The following is a 23,028-nucleotide window of genomic DNA, read 5'->3' as shown; positions in this document are numbered from 1 at the left end:
GTATATAGAGTAATGTAGGTATGTTTTATGTTATGAAAATAAGGTAGTGTGTTGTGTATGTGTATTGTCTAAATGTATATGTATGTGTTTTATATGTTAATAAAATTTTTTTAAAAAAGGAGTTTCCCATTGTCAGAGGCTCGCTGCTCTGCATCGCCCTCTGGTGTCACATTTTAATAATGCACTATTAAATGACGAGTGTCAATCAGTCCTCCACTGCTCACGATGTAAGGGGAGCAGTTTCTCAAAAGCTGCCTTTCAGTGAGTCAGACCATCAAGTCTGCCTAGCTCAGTGCTGCCCACACTGACTGGCAGCAATGGCTCTCCTGGCTCCAGGCAGGGGTCTTGCTCAGCCTTCCCTGCAGATGCTGCCAGGCACAGCATCTTCTGCATGCAAAGCAGGTGTCCATGACCCCAGAGCGCTGGCCTTGCCAGTGTGCTGGGCCTGCAGACCTGAGGAAAGGGCTGGGCTCCCTCCCTCGGGGCACTGAGGCTACTTGCCATGGCTACTGTGCCGTCTCGGTCCTTCAGGTGGAGCAGCAGAGAAAGGAGGCTGTAGAGGACTTCCTTCCTCAGGAGAGGCTTGTCTGCTTCTTTGGCCTTCATCACCAGCTGCCCAAACAGGGAGATGGATGCTGCACGGACGGGGCCTCGCTCCTGGGAGGGGGAACACCAAGGCGGACAAGAGGCACCCAGGTCAGGGCCAGGACAGCTGCGCAACACAGGGTGGAGATGCAGGAAGGTGTGTCGGGGGGGGGGGCACTGGGTGACAGGTGCTTCTCGCCCCCCAGCTCTTGGGGGCATGTGCCTTCTCCAGCACTGTTTACCCAGAGGCCACTGGGATCGGGGCAGAAGAGAAATGGATTTTGGCTTGCACCTGAAGCCAAATCAATCAAATCCACACTTTCTAAAGCAACGTGAGAACAGAACCATCCTTTGAAGTTCACATATATTCAAATTATGTGATGAAATTCTCCAACCAATGTTTTCAAAATGAATACTTTGGGCAAAAGTGTGCACAAAAATGAAGATATTAGTGAAAACAACATTTCTCAAAAAGATTTGAACCTGTCCAGGCACTCGGGGGAAAGCGTCTCTGCCTCCAGGCTCCCTTCTCTGCCCTCAACTGGGTGTCTAAGCAGCAGCAAAAGCCAGTGGCCAGAGGAGAAGAGGCAGGCCCACCCCCTCCCTGGAGGCCAGGGGCCCTCATGGCTGACGCTGACCCTCGAGGCGCTGGCTGCCTGGCCTTGCGCCTTTGCAAACATCCTCCTTCCCCAAACGTCCCCCACTCACATCTTCGAAAAAGGAGCGCACGTTAAGGGCCAGGTCCATGCAGAGGGGCCCGATCCCCTGGCCGTCCATCTCGTAGATGGCAGTCATGATGTCCTGCAGGCCCTGCAGGATGTCTTGTTCGCGGCCACTGAAGACGGAGCCAATCAGGGTGGGCAGCTCCTCACGGAGAACCTTGACCTGAGGGGGTGGGAGAGAGAGTGGAGGGGCTGGGGGGGGGGCTCAGCATCCGCCGCTCACACCAGCCACATCTGTGAGGGGTGTCAAGCACCCCCGCTTGCTCAGGCAGCCTCCCAACTGCTTCCTCTCCCACCCCAGCTTTGTCCTGACCAGAAGTGTTTATTGCCTTGGCAGAGCACCAAGATGCGGGTGGGGAGGAGAGTGAGCGAAGGCAGGGAGACCCCCACCCACCAGGGGCCGGGTGATGCAGGAAGCAAAGGCTTTGAAGGAGCGGAGGAGGTTTTTGGGGGAGTCCTGCTGACTCCTCATCTGAGAGGGTTTTCCTGGCTAAAAGATGACCCCCCCCCATGTCCCTAGAGTCTGCTGCAGCTGCGCTGGCAAGAGGCTGGCAGGACACTGGCTGCTCCTTCTCCCTGGTGCTTGTCCATGATCTCCTTTCGGCCCTTTGGCCTGGGGGTTAGGGGCAAAGGGGCTGGAACTGCTTGGCCACCCCCTCTTGGAAGAGGCTACCTCCCCCCTCCCTCCCTCCCTCCCTCCCTCCCTCCCTCCCTCCCTCCCTCCAGGAGGCTGTGTCCCAGAGGGAGCCTCACCTGAGCTGAGCACGAGGGGCGCAAATGGAAGCCCTGTTGTGGGGGGCAGAGCATGAGGCTGCTCTCCAGCCCCTGGGGCCCTCCAAGCTCCAGCTGCTTCCTGGCCCCCCCCCTCACCTTTGCTGGCTGGAAGACAAAGCTGCCAAGCCCCTTCAGGCACAGCTCCTTGATGACGGGGTTGGCGGCTGCTGATCCTTCCTCCAGGTGGTCTCGGAGGCTGAACCGGTTCATCATCTTGACAGCGGATGGGCTTTTGAGGAACTGAGAGGCAGGAGGGAAGGCTGAGCGGAAGGACCCCCAAGCCCTGATGGGACCCCCTCCCACAAAGACGCCAATAGGCAGCCTGAGAGGAGGTGAGTGAAGCCCCCCCCCCAACTTGCCCTGGGCTCCAGGGCCGTCCTTCTGAGAAACCCCTTTCCCCTGCCCTCCGCTTGCCCTGACCTCTCAGGGCTTCTGAGGGGTGGGAGGAAGAATCCAGCTGGCAGCTGCCCCTCTGACCCCCTGGCACCGCCTCACCTCGATGACGAGAGCCAGCGCAGTCATCTTTTTCATCTCGTCCTCCTCGCTGTTGAGGATGAGCGCCGCTTCCCCAAAGATGCCGGGGATCTGGGGGCTGTCGCACTCGGTCATGGCCCTGCTCAGGTGACAAGTGGAGAAGGCAGGATCTCTGGGGAGGGCCAAAGTGGGGAGGAGGAGCAAAGGCAGCGGAGACAAGGGGGACCTGCACCCCCCAGGAAGGAGGCCTGGGAAGGGCTTCCCCTCACCTGGCCATTAGGCGAGTGCCTTGCAAGAAGCGATCCGGGGTGCTCAGCACCATCCATCCCTGCTGGAACTCGATGCAGGCATAGACGGCCCAGTCTCCAGCCACAGAGAAGAGGTTCTTCATGATCTCTACTGAAGTTCTGCAAGGGACCACCAGGCGTCAGAGCTCCCCAGAACTCCCCCAAACTCTCCTCCCGCAAGATACTGCCTTGGGGCTGGCTCTGTGATGAGGCAGAGAGGCAGGTGCCTCAGGCAGCAGGGGCTGAGGGGAGGGGACTGTGTGGGCCACATCGCCTGCCCTGTAGCTGCCATGCTAGCCTTCAGCCCTCAAGTGCGTGGGTGATGCTGTCCTTTCACAAGCACTGGAGTGAGATCCGCCTGCTAATCCAACGGGCATCTGTATGTGCCTGGGGGGAAGGTACCACCTTGCCCTTCACCTCATGCAGCAAAACGTCTTGAGAGCCAGCTCTGCTGCCCCATTTCTGAGCAGAACGTGGCAGGAAAAGAAAGCCAGAAGCCTCCTCCAGGCACCAGTGAACTCCACCAGTGCCACTCCTGCCTGCGGCTCCCAAGTCCAAAGTAAGAGGCTTCTTCCCATTTCTAGGAGACGCTGCATTTAGCAACGCCTTGAGAACAGGCAGGTGGACTCAAAGGCCCCTTCTTCCCTCTTTCCGCACAAAGAGCCCCAACCCACTTGTTGCATCAGCTCTTTCCTGCCTGCTGGAGGGGGCGGCCTCCATGGAGCAGGCAGAAGGACCTCCTGTCATGCTGCACCACACAGGCCCCCCTGCCTGCATCCCCCCCCCCCGTTCTTCCTGCTGCAGGGCAGGACCCTCCTTGCCCCCCCCCCACAACAGACGCACACCGCTTCCTGCTGGGGAAGGTTCCCTTACGGATCCTGTCAGGTACCTCTGGAAGCTGAGGGCGCTGGTGTTTTCTCTGAGGAGGATTTCCTGCCTGACTTTCAAAGAGTCGGGCAAGTCCAGCTGCATCACATACAGGACCTGCTTGAGCAACGGGATGAACAACTGCAGGTGCATCTCTGCCAAGGCCTTGCGGTATCCTGGGATGTGGAAGGTCTCGTAGATGACGTTCATGGCCTGAAGAAGAGGAGCACCAGGCACTTGTCCTCACTGGGCCTCTGCACCCAGCAGCTTCTTCTTCTGGAACATGCCATGTCCCCTCAAGGCCATTCACGCCACTGTCGCCTGTCTCCAAGTGCCAGTGCTCACACCCAAGAGAGAGGGAGGGGCCCTCTGCCTAGAGAAGACCAGCTTCCCACCCGCCAGTCAGTGGGACACAGCCAGGCCAGGCCCCGTTACTCACAGCCAGAGACATGGTGGCACTTTCTTCGTTGCTCTCCAGGGGATCCTTGACCTGAAGGTGCTTCAGCAGGAGCTGCAGGACTTGGATGGCCACCTGGGGGCCAGAAGCCATCACTGTCCAGAGCTCGTTGGCATGCCTGTGAAGTCAGCCCCGCGGGATGCAGGATCAGTCAGCGGCTTCCCCTGGGAGGAGCAGCAGCAGGGAGCAGAGCATGGCTGTGGGGGGCAGCCTAGCCACGGTTACCCAGAGACTCAAGCAGCCTACCTGTTGACAGGTATTGAGAAGGACAGGCAGCTCCGCATCACCTCCTCCATGTGGTAAGGCACCATGAAGGCCAAGGCCCTCAGCACCACCTTCCGGGTCCAGCAGGAGTGCTGGCGCTGCTGCAGACACAGGTAGATGGCACCAACGATGTCTTTCACCTGGGAGAAGAGAAGCGCTGAAGGCGGCCCAGCAGAGCTTCCGCCCTGTGAAGTGTGGTCCAACCCAGGTGCCCCTTGGGCTCTCAGGGAAGGAGTCAGCCCAAGGCTCCTTGTTCTGGCCAGCGCCAGAGATGTTGGGGTGCAAATGGTCTTCGGTTTATGTGGGACCTCAACACACACACACTCCGTTTTTGGCTTTTGTGTCTCAGTGGGGTTCATCAGTTGCAAAGAGAAGGCAGCTCTAGCTCCTCAGTTGGAGTCACTGAGCCAGCAGGGTGGAGCAGAGGCTCCCAGGCTGAGGGACTCTTCTGACCATTAGCTCCAGGCTATCTGAAAAGGGGAATCCCCTCACGCAAACCTGCCTGAGCTCTGAGGTCTCCAGGGGGAGATTTCTTCTCTCGGTCCCACCACCCTCCCTGGCATGCTTGGTGGGGAGGCAGGACAGGGCCTTCTTGGTGGTTGCGGCTCCCAGGCAATTTGGGAACTCCCTCCCCAGAGAAGCCAGACTGGCTCCCTCCTTGTTGTGCTTCTGCAGCAGGTGAAGACCTTCTTGTTCCAACAGGCTTTGGGGGACTGACTCCTTTAATGAAAGGGCTGGTGCCATGCTGCTTTTATTGTAATTACTTGCATGGTTTTAAAAGACTTTTTATATATGCATAGAGTTTTACTTCTATCAGTGTTCTGCATTCTGATGACTGATTTTTCTATATTTTTAGCTGTTCTTGGTTTTATCTGCAAGTTGCCTTCAGTCTCATCAGGGGAAAAGGTGGGGTATAAATAAATCTAGAATGATAGTCATAATCACCCTTTCCACCTTCATTGCATGGTTCTTCAGAACGGCATTGAGCACTTCCTCTGCAGCCTTCAGCAGCTCAGCGTTGGAGCCTCTCAGATTATCCAGAACGGAGAGCAGGAAGTTTGTCAGCTGAGATGGGAACAGGTGGTCCTCACAGTCCTGCAAAGAGCAGGGGGGAGTAAAAGGTAAAATGGTGGGACGGACCCACCAGGAACCCTCCCTGCTCTGGAAGCGTCCTGGGTTCAACCCCAGCAGCATCTCCAGGTGAGAGGACCAGGGAGTAGCAAATGGAAGATCGCAGGACAGACCACAGTGAGCCTGAGGGACCGCAATGCCCAGCCTGGCATAAAGGCAGCCTCTTTGGGGCCTTCTTTCAGGAGCAAACAGCTCATGGTGGACGCCTTTTCCTTGCCACCCTTTGCTCTCATTTTAAACATCCCATAAAAAAACGCATAATTGTTCCCTTCTTAAAAGCCTAGATCTACATCCCCTTGGGAAGGCAGTGAGAGGAGTATGGCTGCTCTGCAGGTATGAGGCTGTGGGAGAAGAGGTGGATTTAGGGGAGCACAGCCGCTGGGTGAAGAGCCTTGGGGGTGCTGCAGGAGAATGAAAGGCAAGAAGTGGTGTGGGGAGCCGAATTTTGGTGTCGCACAGGTCCATGACTGGTGGGAGATGCTGGGTGATGGTCCACATGGTCAGAGGGACCAAGCAGAACATTCTTGTTCTGGGCAAATTTTGGCCAGGCTGGAGTATTATTATATCAGAGATCATAGTCCAGAAAAGCTGGAGGTGCCTGCCTATCAGCTGCTCCACGTGACCCCCCCCCAACCCTCACAAGAACAAAATGATGGTTTTTGTTGGCTGCAGGCAAGTGCCAGGCCCCTCTCCCCACATCACCACCAGGGATCCGTGCCATTGGGGTGGGGCTGGCATGGGGTTCAGTTGGAGCCCATGCACAGAGGCCCAGGGGTCTGGAGCCTGTGGGGGGCACTTGGGACCTCGTGAGGCCGTTTCCATTGCTGAGAGTGAGGTGCAGGGCACCTGCAGGGCACCACCTGAACCTGGCTTGTGGCGTTGGGCCCTCCCTCCTCCCTCCTGTAGATCAGAGATCAGGTCCAACATTTTTTGTGGTCTTTAATGCTGGCTTTGCACCCCTGCTGTCACCACCATGGCCCCCTCTCATGGCTCCACAGGCGGTGGCATGGGTTCGTGTGTCTGTGCCCGGTCCCTGCTCTGCTGTGCAGGGGGCAATGCATCATGAGAGGCCCCCTGCTGCTTTTGCAGAGGCCCCTCAGAGTTCCTGCCAACACACACTTTCTAGGGCTGGGGGAATTGTCTGGGTAACACGGAGAGCTGGATTCTGAAACCAGCCGCCATGGCTGAGCTGTCTGTCCCTCTGTGCGCCAGGGGACTGGTCACCATACCATGGCCATGTGCCAGCTGCTCTCTGGAATCAGAAAAGAAAAGCCATCCTCTTCCTGGGACCTCGAGTACCTCCTCACTGACCACCTCATCCTCTTCTGCTTGCTCTTCTTCAGCGCTGTTGAAGGAACAGAGGGAAAAGGAGGAGACCACTCTGGGCAGCAGCGACTTCAGCATTTGCCAGAAGCTGCATATTGAAGATGCCAGGCAGGCACACCCTTGCGGGGAGGGAGTTCCACAATTTAGGGGCCGCCACACAGAACACCCTCTCCCAGGCCAAACCTCCAGCTTCTGCAGGTGGAGGAACTACCAAGAGGGCTCCCTCCACGCAACATCTCGGAAGGAGGCAGCCTTCCAGGTATTTGGGGCCTGAGTCATTTAGTGCCCTAAACACCAATGTAAATGTGGACTGGACCCAAATGATGGCCTTTAAGAAATCAGTCTGACACGGCTGACACCCCCTCACCCCCTGCAGGTGCGATGGGCAACTGTGGCCTCTGGCTCACTCACTATCTGGGCACAACAGCAAAGAATCACAGAATTGTAGCATTGGGAGCAATGCCAAGGGCAATCGAGCCCAGCCCCCTGCAATTCAGGAAGCACAGCTTAAAAGATGTGGTGGTGGCAGCAGATCCCCCATGTCTTACCTTGCCGACGCAGCAGGACCTCATAGAGGCAACTGACTCCTTGCACTGCAAAAGAACTGATACGCTGCACCGGATCATTGCACAGAGCAATCAGGACAGCTGTCAGATGAGCCAACTTGCAGAATTCCCCTGAGAACTGATTTACAGAAGGGAAGGGAAGGAGCTGCTGGCAAGGCACCCTCTGGGCTTCAAGGTGGTGCTGTCTGCTGTTGTGCATGGACTGGGATGCCCACTGCGGCTACCCAACTGCCACAGGACACATGTCTGGAAGCAGCTTGGGCAGGATCAATGCCATGCGTGCTCAGGAGAAATGCCAGGGGAGTCTGAGTGTGTCTGCTTGAGGGGAGCATTGACCTCCCCCCTCCACAAACCCATGCAGAGTCCAAAGAGGCCTTCATGGATTCTACCAACGCCCTGAGTCATCATCATATCATCATCTTCACCACCACCATCACCATCATCTTATTATTATTAATTCAAATTATAAACCACCCTTTATCCAAAGATCCCAGGGCAGTGTACAATATTAAGAACTTAATTAACACAGCATAATAAAAAATAATAATACGGAGCATAATAATACACAGCATGATAATAAAATAATCATAATAGCACCCACCCACATGTAACAGGCCATAGATTGCTTAATGGCAAAGGCCTGGGTAAAGAGGACATGTAAAGACATGCAATGATGTTGCCAGGTGAGCCTCTGGGGAGGAGCATTCCACAGTTGGGGAGCCACCACAGAAAAGTCCGGTCCTGGTCATGCAAGAGGGCTAGCTCTCCAGAACACCCAAAGTGGTGGAAGTTTGTCTGGATGCTGCAGCCACCGCTGTGGAAACATCTTCTGCAATTCCCCACTGAAGAGGGGCAGAAGAGTCCTCAGGCCACATGGGGCTGGAGCAAACAGCTCAGCACCATCCTGGGCCTGTTTTCCTCCCTAGGGAGCCAAGGTTTCCTCTGCCCCTCTCTGCCAGGCGCTGTGATGGGCTCCAGGGGGCACCGCGCCATATGTGGACAAAGGGGGCAATGAGGAGGGGGCTCAGCTGCCCCAGGGCTGGCCAGGAGCACGTGAGGAAGAGAGGCCTATTTTGGGCCCAAGGAGACTTTGCTGATACTTACGTCTGAGTGGAAATGTGTAGCGACGAATTTCAAGAGCTTCATGGCTGTCTCCACAGCATTCTCTCGCACATGGTTGACTTTTGCCTTCATCCAGGGCTCCATGAGCTGGAAGACAAAGGGGAAACTCAGGAAATGTGTCCTGGCTGAAGTCTGGGACTGAAGTTGAAGGTTGCAGACAGCGCTTCTCTTCCGTCAGATTTTGCAGAATTAGCAGGACCAATAATTGGGTGTGTGTTTGTTCCTGTTAGCATATTAGCAGTCACCTCTGCATCTTAGAAAACAAATGATTTATGTCACTAAACATGTCTCTGAACACCCCCTGCCCCCCTTCAGAGATCTGCTTGGCATCCTGTGATGTGTGGCCTAAGTGGAGAGAGCCTGAGAACTAGGAGAGGTGCCAGCACTTGGCAAAGGCACCAGAGCTCCTTCCACTGCCCCCTCTCTAGCTGCACACCCCCAGCATTGGTGCCCAGGGAGGCGGGCAGGTGAGGGGCTCTGGCACCAGCTCCCATGCTGATGAGCACGCAGAGGATCATGCTGCTTGCCTCGCCACCATTGCATTCCTTTGCATTCAGTCATACCTCCATCATGTGCTCCAGCTCACTTGGGCTTCGGTTTTCCAGCAGCAGGGCCTGCAACATTTCTTCAAAGCTGCTGATGGTCTGGAAGTAGAGCCCCTGGAGCAGAAAGAGGCAGCTGCCATTAACCTTGCACAGCCCAACAGAAAAGAGGCATGGGGGCTGTCTCTCTCTCTCTCTCTCTCTCTGTGATCTACCTACCTACCTACCCCTTGCTAAGAGTTTGTGGGGTGCAAGACATCCTAAATCCCTGGATACAATAATAGAATGAATCAGGCTTGGGGGAGTTAAACTGTTCCAGGCACTGAACCCCTGGATAAAGTGGTTATGTTAACAATACAAGCCAGGCCAAATTGGTCATCGCTTCCTGAGTGTGGGTCATTCAGGAAACAAAGCCTAGAGAGGTAGTTAGCAGGGGACATAAGGCCAGAGTTGTGATGTGCTGACAAAGCCTGTGACAACTGTAGGAAGGAGTCAGAGAGCAGGGCTGATTTCTGTTTTGGATCCAAAGTTATTGCGCCTACTGGAGAAGCAAGACCTCTGGAGCTCAGGTTGTGTACATGGGTAAATGAACCATATATCATAAAGATAGAAGGGGAAGAAATGGAGGCAGTAAGAGATTTTACTTTCTTGGTTGGGTTCCATAATCACTGCAGATGGTGACAGCAGTCACGAAATTAAAAGACGCCTGCTTCTTGGGAGAAAAGCAATGATAAACCTAGACAGCATCTTAAAAAAGCAGAGACATCACCTTGCCAACAAAGGTCTGTATAGTTAAAGCTATGGTTGTCCCAGTATGTATGTATGTATGTATGTATGTATGTATGTATGTATTATAGTGCTGGAGGAGACTCTTGAGAGTCCCATGGACTGCAAGAAGATCAAACCAATCCATTCTGAAGGAAATCAGCCCTGAGTGCTCCCTGGAAGGACAGATCCTGAAGCTGAGGTTCCAATACTTTGGCCACCTCATGAGAAGAGAAGACTCCCTGAAAAAGACCCTGATGCTGGGAAAGATGGAGGGCAGAAGGAGAAGGGGACAAGAGAGGACGAGATGGTTGGACAGTGTTCTCGAAGCTACAAACATGAGTCTGACCAAACTGTGGGAGACAGTGGAAGACAGGAGTGCCTGGCGTGCTCTGGTCCATGGGGTTACGAAGAGTCGGACACGACTAAATGACTAAACAACAACAACAAATCATAAAGACGCCATAGACTCTGCTGTGCCTCATTTCCAAAAAGGAAACACAAGCCTTGTATAAGCCTCAGGACCCTGGAGTCTCACACCAGAGAGATAAAACAGCCTGGCTGACACCCACCCCCCTTGCCACATGGGGTTGGGGCCTGGTCATTATCCCAGGAAGTCATTTCTCTGCCTGGACTAGCCAGAGTAGAGGAGGAAGAGGTAAGGGGCGTCTGGGTGTTGGCTCCTTTCTGCCAGCTCTTTGACTACGGAGGGCGAGAGAGCTGGCGCAGGCCTCTCCCCACCCAATAAGCACACTGCAGCTCCATGCCACCCACAAAGCAGCCATATCGAGACCATTCTGCACAGAGAAGGAGCTTCTCAACTCACTGATGGAGCCTGGAGCAGTTTCGTGTGCTCTGGTGTTGGTGGCGGATGGGCGGGCGTGAGGGGGGAGATGCAGTGGGGCAGCACAGCTCCCCATGTTTCCTGTCCTGCACCCATGAGGAGCCCTTGAAATGAAGATTGATCCAAATGACAAGTTCTAAAATGGCAGCCAAGATGCTGCCAGGGCCGCATCCAGAGGGTGCTGTCAGAGGGCCCCTTTCCTGTGTGGGGAGAGATCTGCTCCTTCAGCACAAGCACTTTCATCCATTTGGCTGGTGGCCACTGCCAGACAACTACTGACAAGTTTTAAACAGTAAAATGCAGCTAAAAGCAATTGGTACAAAGAGAAAATAAGCCGACCAGTACAAAAACATCACAAAACCGCCCCAAGCCAGCACAAGGTCAAAACCCACCAGGGTGAAAAGCCAGGCAGCTCAAGGAGCTGCAGTATCAGTCAAAGAGGCCAGGCAAGGCAGAGCCTGGGGGGCGCACCCCATAAGCACCTGGGGCATGACTGCCAGAAGAGCACCATGCTCAGCCCTGGGAATGCTATGGCAGCAGCCAATGGGAAGTGGAGGCATGCAAACAGACGTGCATAAATTTGCAGGCACAGTTGGTTGGGATTTGCCAGATCTCTCATCTGCTCATTGTAAATTCCAGGGCAGTTCTCATCCGGAAACTAGGTTGCAATGCAAGTGAGACGGCAAAGGGAAGGGCTCACTTTGACGCTGGCTGCCTGCTCATCTGCCGCAATTTGCCCTTCCAGGAGCTCCAAGGGGGCCAAGCAAAACATGCTTTGGAAGGAGGCACAGAGGAGACTGGTCTTCTTCTCTGCCTCAAGGGGAGGCTTCAGTTTGCTGAGGAAAAAGAAACACACCTGAGATTAATCTGCGGCAGCAAATGGTGAAATGATGGTTGTGCTCAAGTCGATTGAGTCACATCCTTCGATTCACGTCCACATCAGTCCGACAAAGGCACCTTGGGGCTCCTAAGCACCCTGCAGCTGCAGTCAAGGATGGTAGCAAGGGAGGGAACCCCTCAGCTCTGAGGACACGTGCCTGGCATGTAGAAGGCTTGATCTCCAGCATCTTCCCTCCGAGGTTGCCAGGGGCCCCTCCCCTCTGCCTGAGCCCATGCAGAGGCTGCTTGGGCTACTGTCTCGGCCAGGACCCACTCAGCACACCCCCCCTTCCACTCTCAGTCAGGGGAGCAGCTCTGAATTTCAACCCCCCCAGCATCGTTTTGCCCCTACCTGAGTTGTGTCACGATGTACATGGCATCTTGGCGCACGGTGTCCGTCAGGGCATGGATGGGCTCTCTCTCAATCAGCACCTGCCAGTCATTGCAGGGACACAGTGTGAGTGGCGTCACTGAGCATGGCAGGCACCCTGGCAGGCAGACCTAGAACTGCTCTGCCACCTCAAGAGACCAGCTTCTGGGCAGGCAGTCCCTCCACCAAACAACCCCACCCTCAATGTAAAATAAATATTAATCATGGAGCTGGGCAGGGCCTTGGCAGGTGCTTCATGGTGCCACTTGAGAGGACCTTGATTTGGTGGGAAACCAAGTATCTAATTCCCCTGGGAATTAGTTGGGGAGGGGGTAGGCTGTATGTGTGAGCCCCCTTCCAATTCCTGGATCCAGCACAGATCCAATTCCTGCCACAGCCAGGCTAGCTTCTTGGTGAGGCAATGTCCCTCTATGTATGGGCCACTAAGGTAACAAGGGAAGTGGCTCTGTGCCAGAAGACAAATGGGTGAGTCCCCTTCCCTCAACTCACTGCTACTTAAAAGAATGAGGCCAGAGTTGGGTGTTGAGTTATGTGAAGCAAGGCAGCAGGCTGGGAAGGCAGAAAGTCAGAGCCATGCCTGATTTCTGCTAGGATCCAAGGCTGTGGCAAACCTGTGACAGCTGTAGAAAGGAGTCAGAGAACATGGCTAATTTCTGCTTTGGATCCAAAGTTGTTGCGTCTATGGGAGAAGCAAGACCTTTGGGAGTGTTAATGCTGCAAACCTGTCCATTGTAGGCTCAGGTTGTATATATGTGTAAATAAACCAAATATCCTACAGACACCCCAGTCTCTGCTGTTCCTCATTCCAAGGAAAGCGCCTGGAACCTCTAGAATCTCTTCAGAGATTAGGGTTTCATGCAACAATAGGGACTAAACATTACACTCAGATTCCTCTGTAAATGTGGGGTTGATGACCTCCCCAGGACTTTGGTCCCATGAAGGCAGGAGTGGGCAAGTTACACACATCTTGAGTAGGCAATATGGAAGCATGAGCCCTCTCAGCTAGGGACAAATGAAGGCTGATAGCTAATGGAAGCAGAAGGTAATCTCAGGGAGCTCATGCAAGTGAAAAACCTATTCATAAATTTGCATTGCATTATACTGTAAATGAACTTTAGGGAGATGGAGGAGAGTCCACCACCTCCCAAGGTGGTCCATTCCCTGTCAAAAAGTTCTTCCTACTGTTTATTCAGAATCTCCTTTCTTATAACTTGAATCCATTGGTTTGGGTCCTGTCCTCTGGAGCAGCAGAAAACACCCCAAGTCCCTCTTCCATGTGACAGCCCTTGAGATATTTGAAGGCGGCTATCTTGTCACTTCTGTCTTCTCTTTTCCAGGCTAAACACACCCAACTCCCTCAACCATTATTCATAAGGTTTGGTTTCCTGACCCTTGATCATCTTGGTCACCCTCCTCTGAACATGTTCTAGCTTGTCAATATCCTTCCTGAGTTGTGGCACCCAGATGTGGACCGGGGACTCCTGGTGGGGTCTTACCATGGCAGAACAGAGTAGCACTGTGACTTCTCTTGATCACTTGCAACAAACAACCTGTGAGCTGGACAGAGCTGGCCCAAATCAGCCCAGTGAGCTTTATGGGTTTGGGTTGTGTGCTGCCCCAAACTGTCTCTGGATCAGTGGCCAGGCACTGGGCAGAGACTTGGTGAGGACCCACCACTGCGATGATCAGGGAGGATGCTTCCTCAGCCACCAGCTTATAGGTGTAGCAAGTCTAGAGAAGCAAGCAGATTAGTCTGTTCACTTACTACAGGTTTCTGGGTACGGAGTGTGCAGCTGACTTACTATCAGGCATTCCACAAGGGGGGGTTTCATGTACACTCGAAGGCTGTGTGCTTTTCCTGTTGCAGAAACGGCCTCAAGGAACATCAGCACCGCAATCAAAAAGGTTTTCTTCAGGCTTATGGTCTAAACCCAAACCCAGAGCAAAAAACAGACACTCATTATCAGACAATGCTGAGCCCTTGTGTAAGCCTCTTTTGTAGGCAAGATATTCTCTAGCAGGGGTGGCCAGCTCTCAAGAGGCTGTGATCTACTTTCTGAATTAAAATCTGGCAGTGATCTACCCCCATTTTTGGGGGGGGGGTGTGGGGGTGGTGGTTCAGCTTATAGTTGTTGAGCTTCTGTGGGAGGAGCCAGTGATCTACCAGTAGATCACGATCCACCTGTTGGATGTGCCTGTTCTATAGAATAAGTGCACAGTTTGCAAAGTTCAAGCAACCAATTAAGCTATTTAAACAACTTTTGATCAGGTAAAAAGTTCTCCCCCCTTTTAACCAGGGAACAGATATTTTAATGGAGCATTTAGTACAACTTCTTTTGAAGAAGTGCAAATAGCAAGCACCCTTTCAAGAGAGGCCTTCATGGTCGGTTCTTTGGCATGTATGTCTGCTATTATTTGGATACCAGTTGAAAGCACATTTAAACCTGCTCAAGTGTTTGGGTCATAAATTGGCTCTGGGATTCAACTGTTCTCTTGTTATGCTGGTTTGTTATGCTGCTTCTCATGCAATTTTTAGAGGTGTAATTGCTGGCTTTGGATGTACTTTGGATGTTGTGTCCCATGCCAGGCTCCTTGAGAAGGAAGAGCAATATATAAATGAATAAAGTCTCTTTTAAGGTGATGCCTTTTGTAGCATACACATTGCTATCTGGCATCAGGATTGCCAATTCATGTAGATAACCAAGTAAAATTAACTATTGTCTGAAAGCCCTAAAAGACCTGTTGAAATAAAGGGAACATAAAAATACGTCCTTCATTTGAAAAGATCCAGTGCGAGTAATGTAGAGGCCATGTTTGTGGCTGATGCAGCCAGTTATTTGTGGCAGTGAAAATCAAACGAGGAGCTGCTCAGAATTTGGGGGAAAGTGCCCAGGTTGAACTGGTGAATGAACAAAAGGGGAGGTAATGAGGTGCAGCTTCAATGTCTCACCAGAATAATGTCTGGCACCTCAGCTGCTGAGCATGGAGCCAGTGTTTCCTTTGAGCTTTTCCCTCAACCCACCCAGAGCCCTAGCCAGCAGTCAGCTCAATCCCTATTGATGTATTACTACTACTACTACTACTACTACTACTATTTATATACCACCCTTTATCAAACGGTCCCAGGGCGGTGTACAACATTAAAAACACATTTTTTGCTTCAATGGGCATCATGTTACACTCTGTTACGGAAAGGGGGGCATGTCTTCTTCACTACAATATATTTGCTCAATTTCTCTAGGACTCCATCACCCCTCCCCTGTCCTCCATAATGCCTCAAGTAAGGTGTCAAGACCCTAATCCTGTCAAAATCACTCTGCCAAACCTTTCCTCCGGGCAATGCCAGGTGACAAACTATGCATACATGGACCATTGTCTTTCCATCACCGGCACTCAGGAAGCGCTTATCTGCGCATATCTCCAGCTCTGCATATTCCCCCCTCCCTCCTCCATATGTTAATCCAGTGTAACCCAACCTCTCCTTAATGTATTCATGATGTAATCTGTGTAACCCAACCTTTCCTTAATGTATTCATGATGTAACTGGGATGTATTTTGCACTGTATTCTGGGACATGGAGGGAGTTTCAAAAGTTCATGCCACCCCTTTCTCGCTGTTCAATCTCGCCTTGAACCTGTTGCGCAATAAACTTGGATCTTCTGCAGTTTGCTCCTGTCCGGCTGAGCTCATTTTCTTCCGCAGGGACCCGCGGACACTTAGTCCGAAGAGCTGGGTGGCAGTGTAGCCCCGCACCCAGATTTAGCCGTAACAACTTCCTTGCACTGAACCTGCTTTTGCCATTTTCTTGGCAGAGATCCTTCTGCAACTCTGCAGTTTGCTAGTGACCTGACGGGGTCTTGACCACTGTCACTGATGCTATGGCAACTGCTAGTTCTGACTCCAAAGGTATTTAACTGGTAGCAACTGCCCTGGAGGTTGATCTGTTTCCCAGACCCAGTTCAAGATGCTGGTTTCTACCCACAGATCCCTCAAGGTCAGGGGACCCTCTTATTTCTGCCCATGCCTCCTCCCCCCATGCCACAGCCTTCTCCTGAGATTTAAGCTCCAATTCTCTCCTGAGATTTAAGCTGCAAACCCTGCAGCAAGTGTCACCTGGTTTGCATGCTGCCAGATTCCCCAAGCTCTGGCATCTCCATGAACCCGGTTCTCTTCCACCCTTCTGGAAGCCGACCCAGACCTGCCCTTGCTGTTGAGATTAAAGTCTGCATATCTCTGTGCAGCTGTTTATTGGTTGATTTTGCTCTTACTGGATTTTTGGTTTTAGGAACTTAAAAAGCTGCCTTATATATGCCGAGTCAGACTGATCAATATTGTGAACCTTACCAGTAAGGAGTTATGAGCTGGTTGCTCCAAGCTCAGAACATGTAGTTGAAACAAGTTACCTTAGTGTGTCTGCACAAATAATTTAGAAACATTCACTACTCTGGAACCTAAGTTGTACTGCCTGTGTTTTCTAACTGCTGAGTGGAAAAGCACATGAACCTGACCTTTGAAAAGTTTGTAAAAATATCCTTTTTAACCTACTAAACATGTGGTCTCTTACTATGCTAAGGGAAGAGAGGAGCAATATAGAAGAGCATGTTTTAAAGGTCTAAGAGCCTATACTTCCACACATTACTTTTTTGCATATTGTCAGGGGCTCAGGAGCAGAGGCAAGGGCAAGGGAGGAAACAGAGAGCGAAGGGGAGGAGGCAGAAGAAAAGATGAGTGATGACGACGACCCGAGATCTCCGAGTCTTTCCAGTGAATCGGAGGATTCACAGAAAGGAGCACCAGTGGCCAGGGCAAGGGGGGAGTTTAGGGGGGCACCCCAGGAAGATAGAGCCAGAGGGGACTCAGAGAGCAGCAGTTGGAAATCAGGACCAGCTTCCCCACCAGAGCGCAGTAGGGGGGAGGAGTCCCAGGTATCGGGATCAGGCGGCTCACCGCCAGCGGGAGGAGATGAGTCAGGATTGGCCACGCCTCCATCGGAGAGCGAGGAAACGGTCAAGAGGAAGGTTGGAGGCTGGGCGCGCGCGCCAAGTTCAAATGTACAGGAGGGCGGCGCAGTTGGTAGCCCGGATAGGGAGCCAGGTCCTAAAGCCCGCCGAAAGGAGGGACAGGAGTCAGGGGGGTCAGCGTCAGAAGAGTCCAGAAAGGAGGAGACCCCGGGGGGGCAGAAGGACCCAGAGGAGAAAGGAGAGACGGAAGAGGTGGAGTAAGGTTAGAGTCTTAAACTGGTGTACAGGGGGTGGAGACTCAGACGGAGCTTCGCCGGTCTAGCTTCGAAGACGTAGAGCTGCGCGCTGCGGCTTGAAAATGGAAACTGTACTTCAATAAAGACTTTTGTACATTACTACCGGCTAGCGTTGGTCCTCTGTGAGCTGGGACCTGGAGCCAGCTCTGACAGTAAGCTCCGTCTCCCTTTTTCACCAAAAACCTCGCAACGTGAGTGGGCGCAGCGAGGGGCGAAGATTGGTGCTTCGCGAGCTCACAAAAGTCAGACAAGATGACTACCGAACAGCAAATAGCAGCCCTGCAAAATGCAGTGACACAACTCAACGCGGAGATACTCGCATCCAGGAAGAGGGAAGACGAAGCGGCTGCCGCCTGCAGGGATCTCCAAGCCAGGTTGGAAGTGCTTACTAAGCAGGGGCAACCGGGACCCAAATCAGAGGGGATTGGGCTGGGGAAGAGAGGAGGCAGCCTTGTATCTCATTTCGATGGGAATTTACAGCAGTACCCCAACTTCCGAGCAGACGTGCTGTTTGCGCTGCAACTGCTGGATAAAGACTTTAGAGATGAGCAAGAGAAGGTGGGGTTTATCTTATCTCATTTGCATGGAGAAGCTAAAGCGTGGCTGCGCAATCTGTGGAGAGATAAGGATCCGGCGCTCCGAAGTGCGGATGCCTTCATTAAAGCGATGGATTCGTGTTTTTTTATCAAATATAGACACTGATATCGCCAGAAAAGAGATACATGGGCTGAAACAAGGGAGAGCCACTGTAAGGCAGTATCATTCCCGCTTTTTTGCATTGGTCAATGCGCTGGGATGGGAGAAAGATTCAGCTGCAGTCAGAGACCTTTTCTGGGAAGGGTTGAATGGAGCTGTGAAAGACGAAATTGCAAGGGGGGAGAGACCCCAGAGCACTCAGGAAGTTGTTCAGAGGGCGCTGATGATTGGGGTGCGCCTGGAAGAACGTCCATGGAGCAAAGAAGAAGGGCGTTGGGGACGCACGCCAGCGAGAGCACCTTCCCTCTTTCCCAGGGATGCAGCGCGTGCGCAATCCACGCCTCCGCTGGGAGGGGGAGAGGAACCGATGGAGATTGGAGGCGCCAGGGCTCAGTCAGCAACCAGAACCCTAACACCGGGAGCAGTCAAAGTGAAGCCTCCTAGAGGGAACAGGAAGTGCTACATCTGCAAAAGTGCTCAGCACATGGCGAAAGAATGTCCCCAGAGGCTCCACAAGCACACTGCAGCCTCCGCAACAGTAACAGAAGCAACTCAGCAGAGAGAACCACAGCAGGGAAACGACGGAGTCTGGCTGGAGGCAGAGGCACTGGGGCCCAGCCAGACGAGTCAGTGAAGCAGTCCCCAGAAATTTTGCAGCCCACAGACCCTCTCCCGCCCAAACCAGTGGTGCAGCTCACCGCATCGCTCCAGCTACCCAATGGACTCACAATGGAAGTGCCAATTACCATTGACTCGGGTAGTAACGCAGACTTTATAGGACTGGATTTCACTAAGCAACACAGCATAGCGCTACTGCCAGCCACGCTGCCCCTGAAGGTTGTCACGGTGGATGGCAGGGAATTGCTGGGGGGGCAGGTGGTGAAGCAAACGCCGCCGATGGTGATGCAAATTGGAAATCACCGGGAAGTCATCAGCTTCAATGTCACCCAACTGTCGGACACGCCTGTAGTATTGGGCATGAGTTGGCTGCACAGGCACAGCCCAGCATTGGCTTGGTACCAGCGCCAACTGACTTTCGGCTCCTCCTACTGTGCAGAACACTGCATTCTGCCTAGCCCGGAAGGGGAAGAGGATGACCCACAGCTACAATTAGGCACGCTGCAAGCAGTGCCCCACAAGTACGCAGCGTTTTTGGAGGTTTTCTGCGAGAAGGAAGCGGACAAGCTACCTCCCCACAGGTCCTATGACTGCAAGATTGACCTCCTGCCGGGGGCGACGCTGCCGACCGGGAAACTGTATTCCATGTCTGAAGACGAACTGCAGGAACTCAGGGAGTTCATAGATCACAACTTGAAGCGCGGTTTCATCCGGGAGTCCAAGGCAGTGGGGGGCAGTCCCGTATTCTTTGTGAAGAAAAAAGACACGCCCCAAAAAAGGCTTGTGGTGGACTATCGAATTTTGAACTCGAAAACCAAGCCCACGGCCTTCCCCATGCCCAAAATCGACGACCTGCTCGCGACGGTGAGAAAAGGACGCGTTTTCACCAAGTTGGATCTGCGAGGGGCGTACAACCTTATTCGCATACGGGAGGGCGACGAGTGGAAGACGGCCATGTTCACGCCCCTGGGCACCTATGAATACAGAGTTATGCCGTTTGGATTACAAAATGGCTCCCACTGTTTTCAAGCCTTCATGCATCACGTGTTAGCGGGACTCCTCTACAAGAAGTGCGTCTGCTTCCTGGACGACATCCTGATATTTTCAGAATCGCAGGAGGTTCACGAGAGAGACGTCAAGGAAGTTCTGCAGAGACTACAGGAGCACAGACTGTACGCCAAGCTGGAGAAGTGCCAGTTCGACATGACGGAGGTGGATTTCCTGGGCTACAAATTGTCGGACAAGGGGCTCGCCATGGACAGCGCCAAGGTTCGCTCAGTGTTGGACTGGAAGAGCCCGCGCAATCGGAAGGAGGTCCAGCGGTTTGTCGGCTTTGCAAACTTTTATCGCAAGTTCATCAAGGGGTTCGCTATGCAGACGGCGGCCATTACCGACACGCTCAGCTCCAAGAAGAAGAAGTTCATCTGGACGGAGCAGGCGGAGCAGTCCTTTCAGAAACTCAAGCGTCTCTTCTCGTCCGAAGAGCAGCTACTGCATGTGAATCCCAGCAGACTGATGAGGGTTGAAACGGACGCCTCAGACAGGGCCATGGGAGCAGTCCTGTTGCAGCAAGACCCGCATGGGGACTGGAGGCCGTGCGCCTTCTACTCCAGGAAGCTCAGCAAGTCGGAGCAGAACTACACCATCTGGGACAGGGAGTTGCTAGCCATTCATGCAGCATTCAAGGCGTGGCGGCACTTCCTTATCGGAGCCAAACACACAGTGCAGGTCCGCACAGACCATAAGAACCTGGAGTACTTCCTCTTCTCTCCCCTCTCCCTCTTACTCTGTGAAGCCTTTTGGACGCAATCAGCACCCCACTTGTTACCTGTGTTCCAGTTGACTCCCTTGTGGGGAGCCCGAACTAAATCAACTCCTCAACTATTCCAAAGGAACTTATAAGGACTACCCAATTGGGAGTAGAGGACTGGTTCTTATCTGCTTTTTCTGCGATCGGAACTTCGAACTCCTGTACTCCTCTTTATATGGGGCTATACTCTCCCGTGGTATAACTGGAGTATAAATTCTTCTCCCCTCCTCTCCATTTTTTTACTTCCTCCCTTCCTTGAAATTTCCCAGACGAAACTAATTACCCTTCCCCCGATTAGGGGAAGGAATCTGGCTACTTTTGGCAAAAAGGTTAATATTGATACTTCTAACTTAAATTTAGAGGAATAAGAGACTGGGAACTATACTTCGAGGGTTGTGAGTGACTAAGGTGGGAATTGACAAAAAACTATATTAGGGGGGTGTTAACCGTCGTTAAAGGTTATATTGGAAGGATGTCCCACGTACCTAAGAAGGGTGGAGAGGGCGGGACACCAGGAGATAGGAGAGGATCTAAACCAGATGCAGATTTTAAGACAGAAATTTTGAAAATGTTTGCTGAAATTAGACAGAGTGAAAAGAATATGGAGGATAAATTAGAGCATGTGAATACAAGAATAGAACAGGTGGATACGAGAATTGGGAAAATGGACCAAAAGATTGAGGAAACGGTAAAAGAGTTAAGGGGTCAAATTAAAGATATTACTAAAAGAACACAGTCTCTGGAAGAAGGAGTGAAAAAAACAAGAGTGGAAATGAAGGAAGTGAAACGGGAGGAGGAAAAACTAAAAGTAGGATTATCGGAAGTCAACAAGACACAAGAAGAAGTATGGGACGCAATCGCGATGAATGAATTGAGGCAACGGGAGGTGAATCTTAGGTTGAGAGCAGTCCCTGAAATACAAGGTGAAAACATCAGAGAGAAACTGATAATGGAAATAACACGATGGTTGGCAATACAAAAAGAAGAAGTAGAAAGATCGGTCCAGAATGCATTTAGAATAAGAACAAGAACAAATAGAATAAAGAAAATGCCGGGAGACTGCCTGATTACTTTTAAAGATAAAGATATGAGAAACCTAATCTTACAAAAAAATAGAGAAAAAAGGTTAAATATTGAGGGGAATTATATAATCATCTTCAAAGATATCCCAGTAAGATTGTTGAAACGAAGAGACCCATATAAGCCACTGGTCCAAATTCTTAAGAAAAACAAGATTGAATTCAAATGGGAGTTCCCTCAAGGGATCTCATTTACCTACAAAAGTAAGAAACACAGACTTACCAATCCTGAGGAAACAAGTAAATTTCAGAGGCGATATAAGGAGTTGATGGTGGAGGAGGAGGAAGAGAGGGGAGCAGTAGGAGGAGTCGACCCACTAGAGAGGAGGTACTGGACGGGAAAGGAGAGGGAAGACAGAGAATCGGAGGGGGAAGAGGAGAGGGAGGAGGAGGAGGAGGGGGAAGAACAGGAAGAAACCGGAATATAATCAATTAGATAAATATTTAATTTGAAAAAAGATGGCGCTAAAACTGTGGAATTGGAATATTAACGGAATGAATGATAAGAAAAAACGAAATAAAATTGAACAATGTCTAAAAAAGAAAAACCTTGATATTATCTGCCTCCAAGAAACACACGTGGCAAAAAAGCACAGGAAAATTCTGATTAATAATAGACTAGGAAATGAATTTGTGTCCTCTGATAAAGGGAAAAAGAGAGGGGTTGTATTATATGTAAAAAAGAATATTGAGGCGCAGCAAATTTTCAAAGATGAAGAAGGTAGAATAATTGTAATACAGATTAAATGGCAAGGAGAAAAAATAATAATTGTTGGGATATATGCACCTAATGGGAATAAAACTGACTTTTATAAAAACTTGGAAGAGGCGTTGTTTGAATATATGGACCAAAAAATGATACTTATGGGGGATATGAATGGGGTGGTTTCGTTGGAAATCGATAGATTAAGAGAAAAAGACGTAAGTAGAGAAGGAAAATTGCCTAAGACTTTTTTCAATATGACAAAAAACTTCAATTTAATTGATATATGGAGACTTCGACATCCGTTGGAGAAGCAATTTACGTTTTACTCGGAACCAAATAAGTCCTTATCAAGAATTGACCAAATTTGGGTCTCCAACGAGCTAACTCCAAGAATCCGACAGATTGAGATACAACCCAAAACAATATCAGATCATAACCCAATAAAAATGGAGGTCAAAGGATATGAAGAAAGATCATTCAGATGGCGACTTAATGATTATCTCTTAGATGATCAGAAGCTTGTTCAGGAGGCAAAGAAAAAATTGACAGACTACTTTACAGACAATATGAATAAAGGCACCAAAATGAGTGTAGTCTGGGATGCTAGCAAAGCAGTTATAAGGGGATTCTTTATTCAGCAGAATGCGATCAAGAATAGGAACAGGGAGAAGGGGAAGAAGGAGATCTTAAAACAAATAATGGACAATGAAACAAAATTAATTAAGAACCCAAACAGCTCAAAAATAAAAGAGAATATTAAAGTCCTGCAGGCACAATTTGCGATGATTATTAATAAAGAGGTGGAATGGAACATCAAAAGACTCCGACAGAAAAATTTTGAATTTGCTAATAAATCCGGCAGGTGG

General features: G+C 51.3%; 1 protein-coding gene across 1 annotated transcript in view; it reads right to left on the bottom strand.

Moving 5' to 3' along the window:
• Positions 1-165: 165 nt before the first annotated feature.
• LOC114603784 (maestro heat-like repeat family member 5) overlaps positions 166-23,028 on the bottom strand; it is a 50,266-nt gene continuing 27,403 nt past the window's right edge. The window contains exons 11-26 of the mRNA XM_077933644.1: positions 13,799-13,921; positions 11,958-12,037; positions 11,427-11,562; positions 9,139-9,234; positions 8,558-8,662; positions 7,436-7,571; positions 6,791-6,906; positions 5,376-5,525; positions 4,413-4,570; positions 4,149-4,284; positions 3,732-3,922; positions 2,825-2,962; positions 2,577-2,694; positions 2,178-2,321; positions 1,294-1,470; positions 166-657 (exon numbers count right to left, since the gene is read on the bottom strand). Of these exons, the coding sequence (XP_077789770.1) occupies positions 259-657; positions 1,294-1,470; positions 2,178-2,321; positions 2,577-2,694; positions 2,825-2,962; positions 3,732-3,922; positions 4,149-4,284; positions 4,413-4,570; positions 5,376-5,525; positions 6,791-6,906; positions 7,436-7,571; positions 8,558-8,662; positions 9,139-9,234; positions 11,427-11,562; positions 11,958-12,037; positions 13,799-13,921 (2,403 nt within the window). The 3' untranslated portion in view covers positions 166-258. The remainder of the gene's footprint in view (positions 658-1,293; positions 1,471-2,177; positions 2,322-2,576; positions 2,695-2,824; positions 2,963-3,731; positions 3,923-4,148; positions 4,285-4,412; positions 4,571-5,375; positions 5,526-6,790; positions 6,907-7,435; positions 7,572-8,557; positions 8,663-9,138; positions 9,235-11,426; positions 11,563-11,957; positions 12,038-13,798; positions 13,922-23,028) is intronic.

Source organism: Podarcis muralis, chromosome 9, assembly GCF_964188315.1.
Source record: "Podarcis muralis chromosome 9, rPodMur119.hap1.1, whole genome shotgun sequence".
Taxonomy (NCBI): domain Eukaryota; kingdom Metazoa; phylum Chordata; class Lepidosauria; order Squamata; family Lacertidae; genus Podarcis; species Podarcis muralis.
The sequence above is the reverse complement of the archived record's forward strand: the minus strand, read 5'-3'. Positions and strand labels throughout refer to the sequence as shown.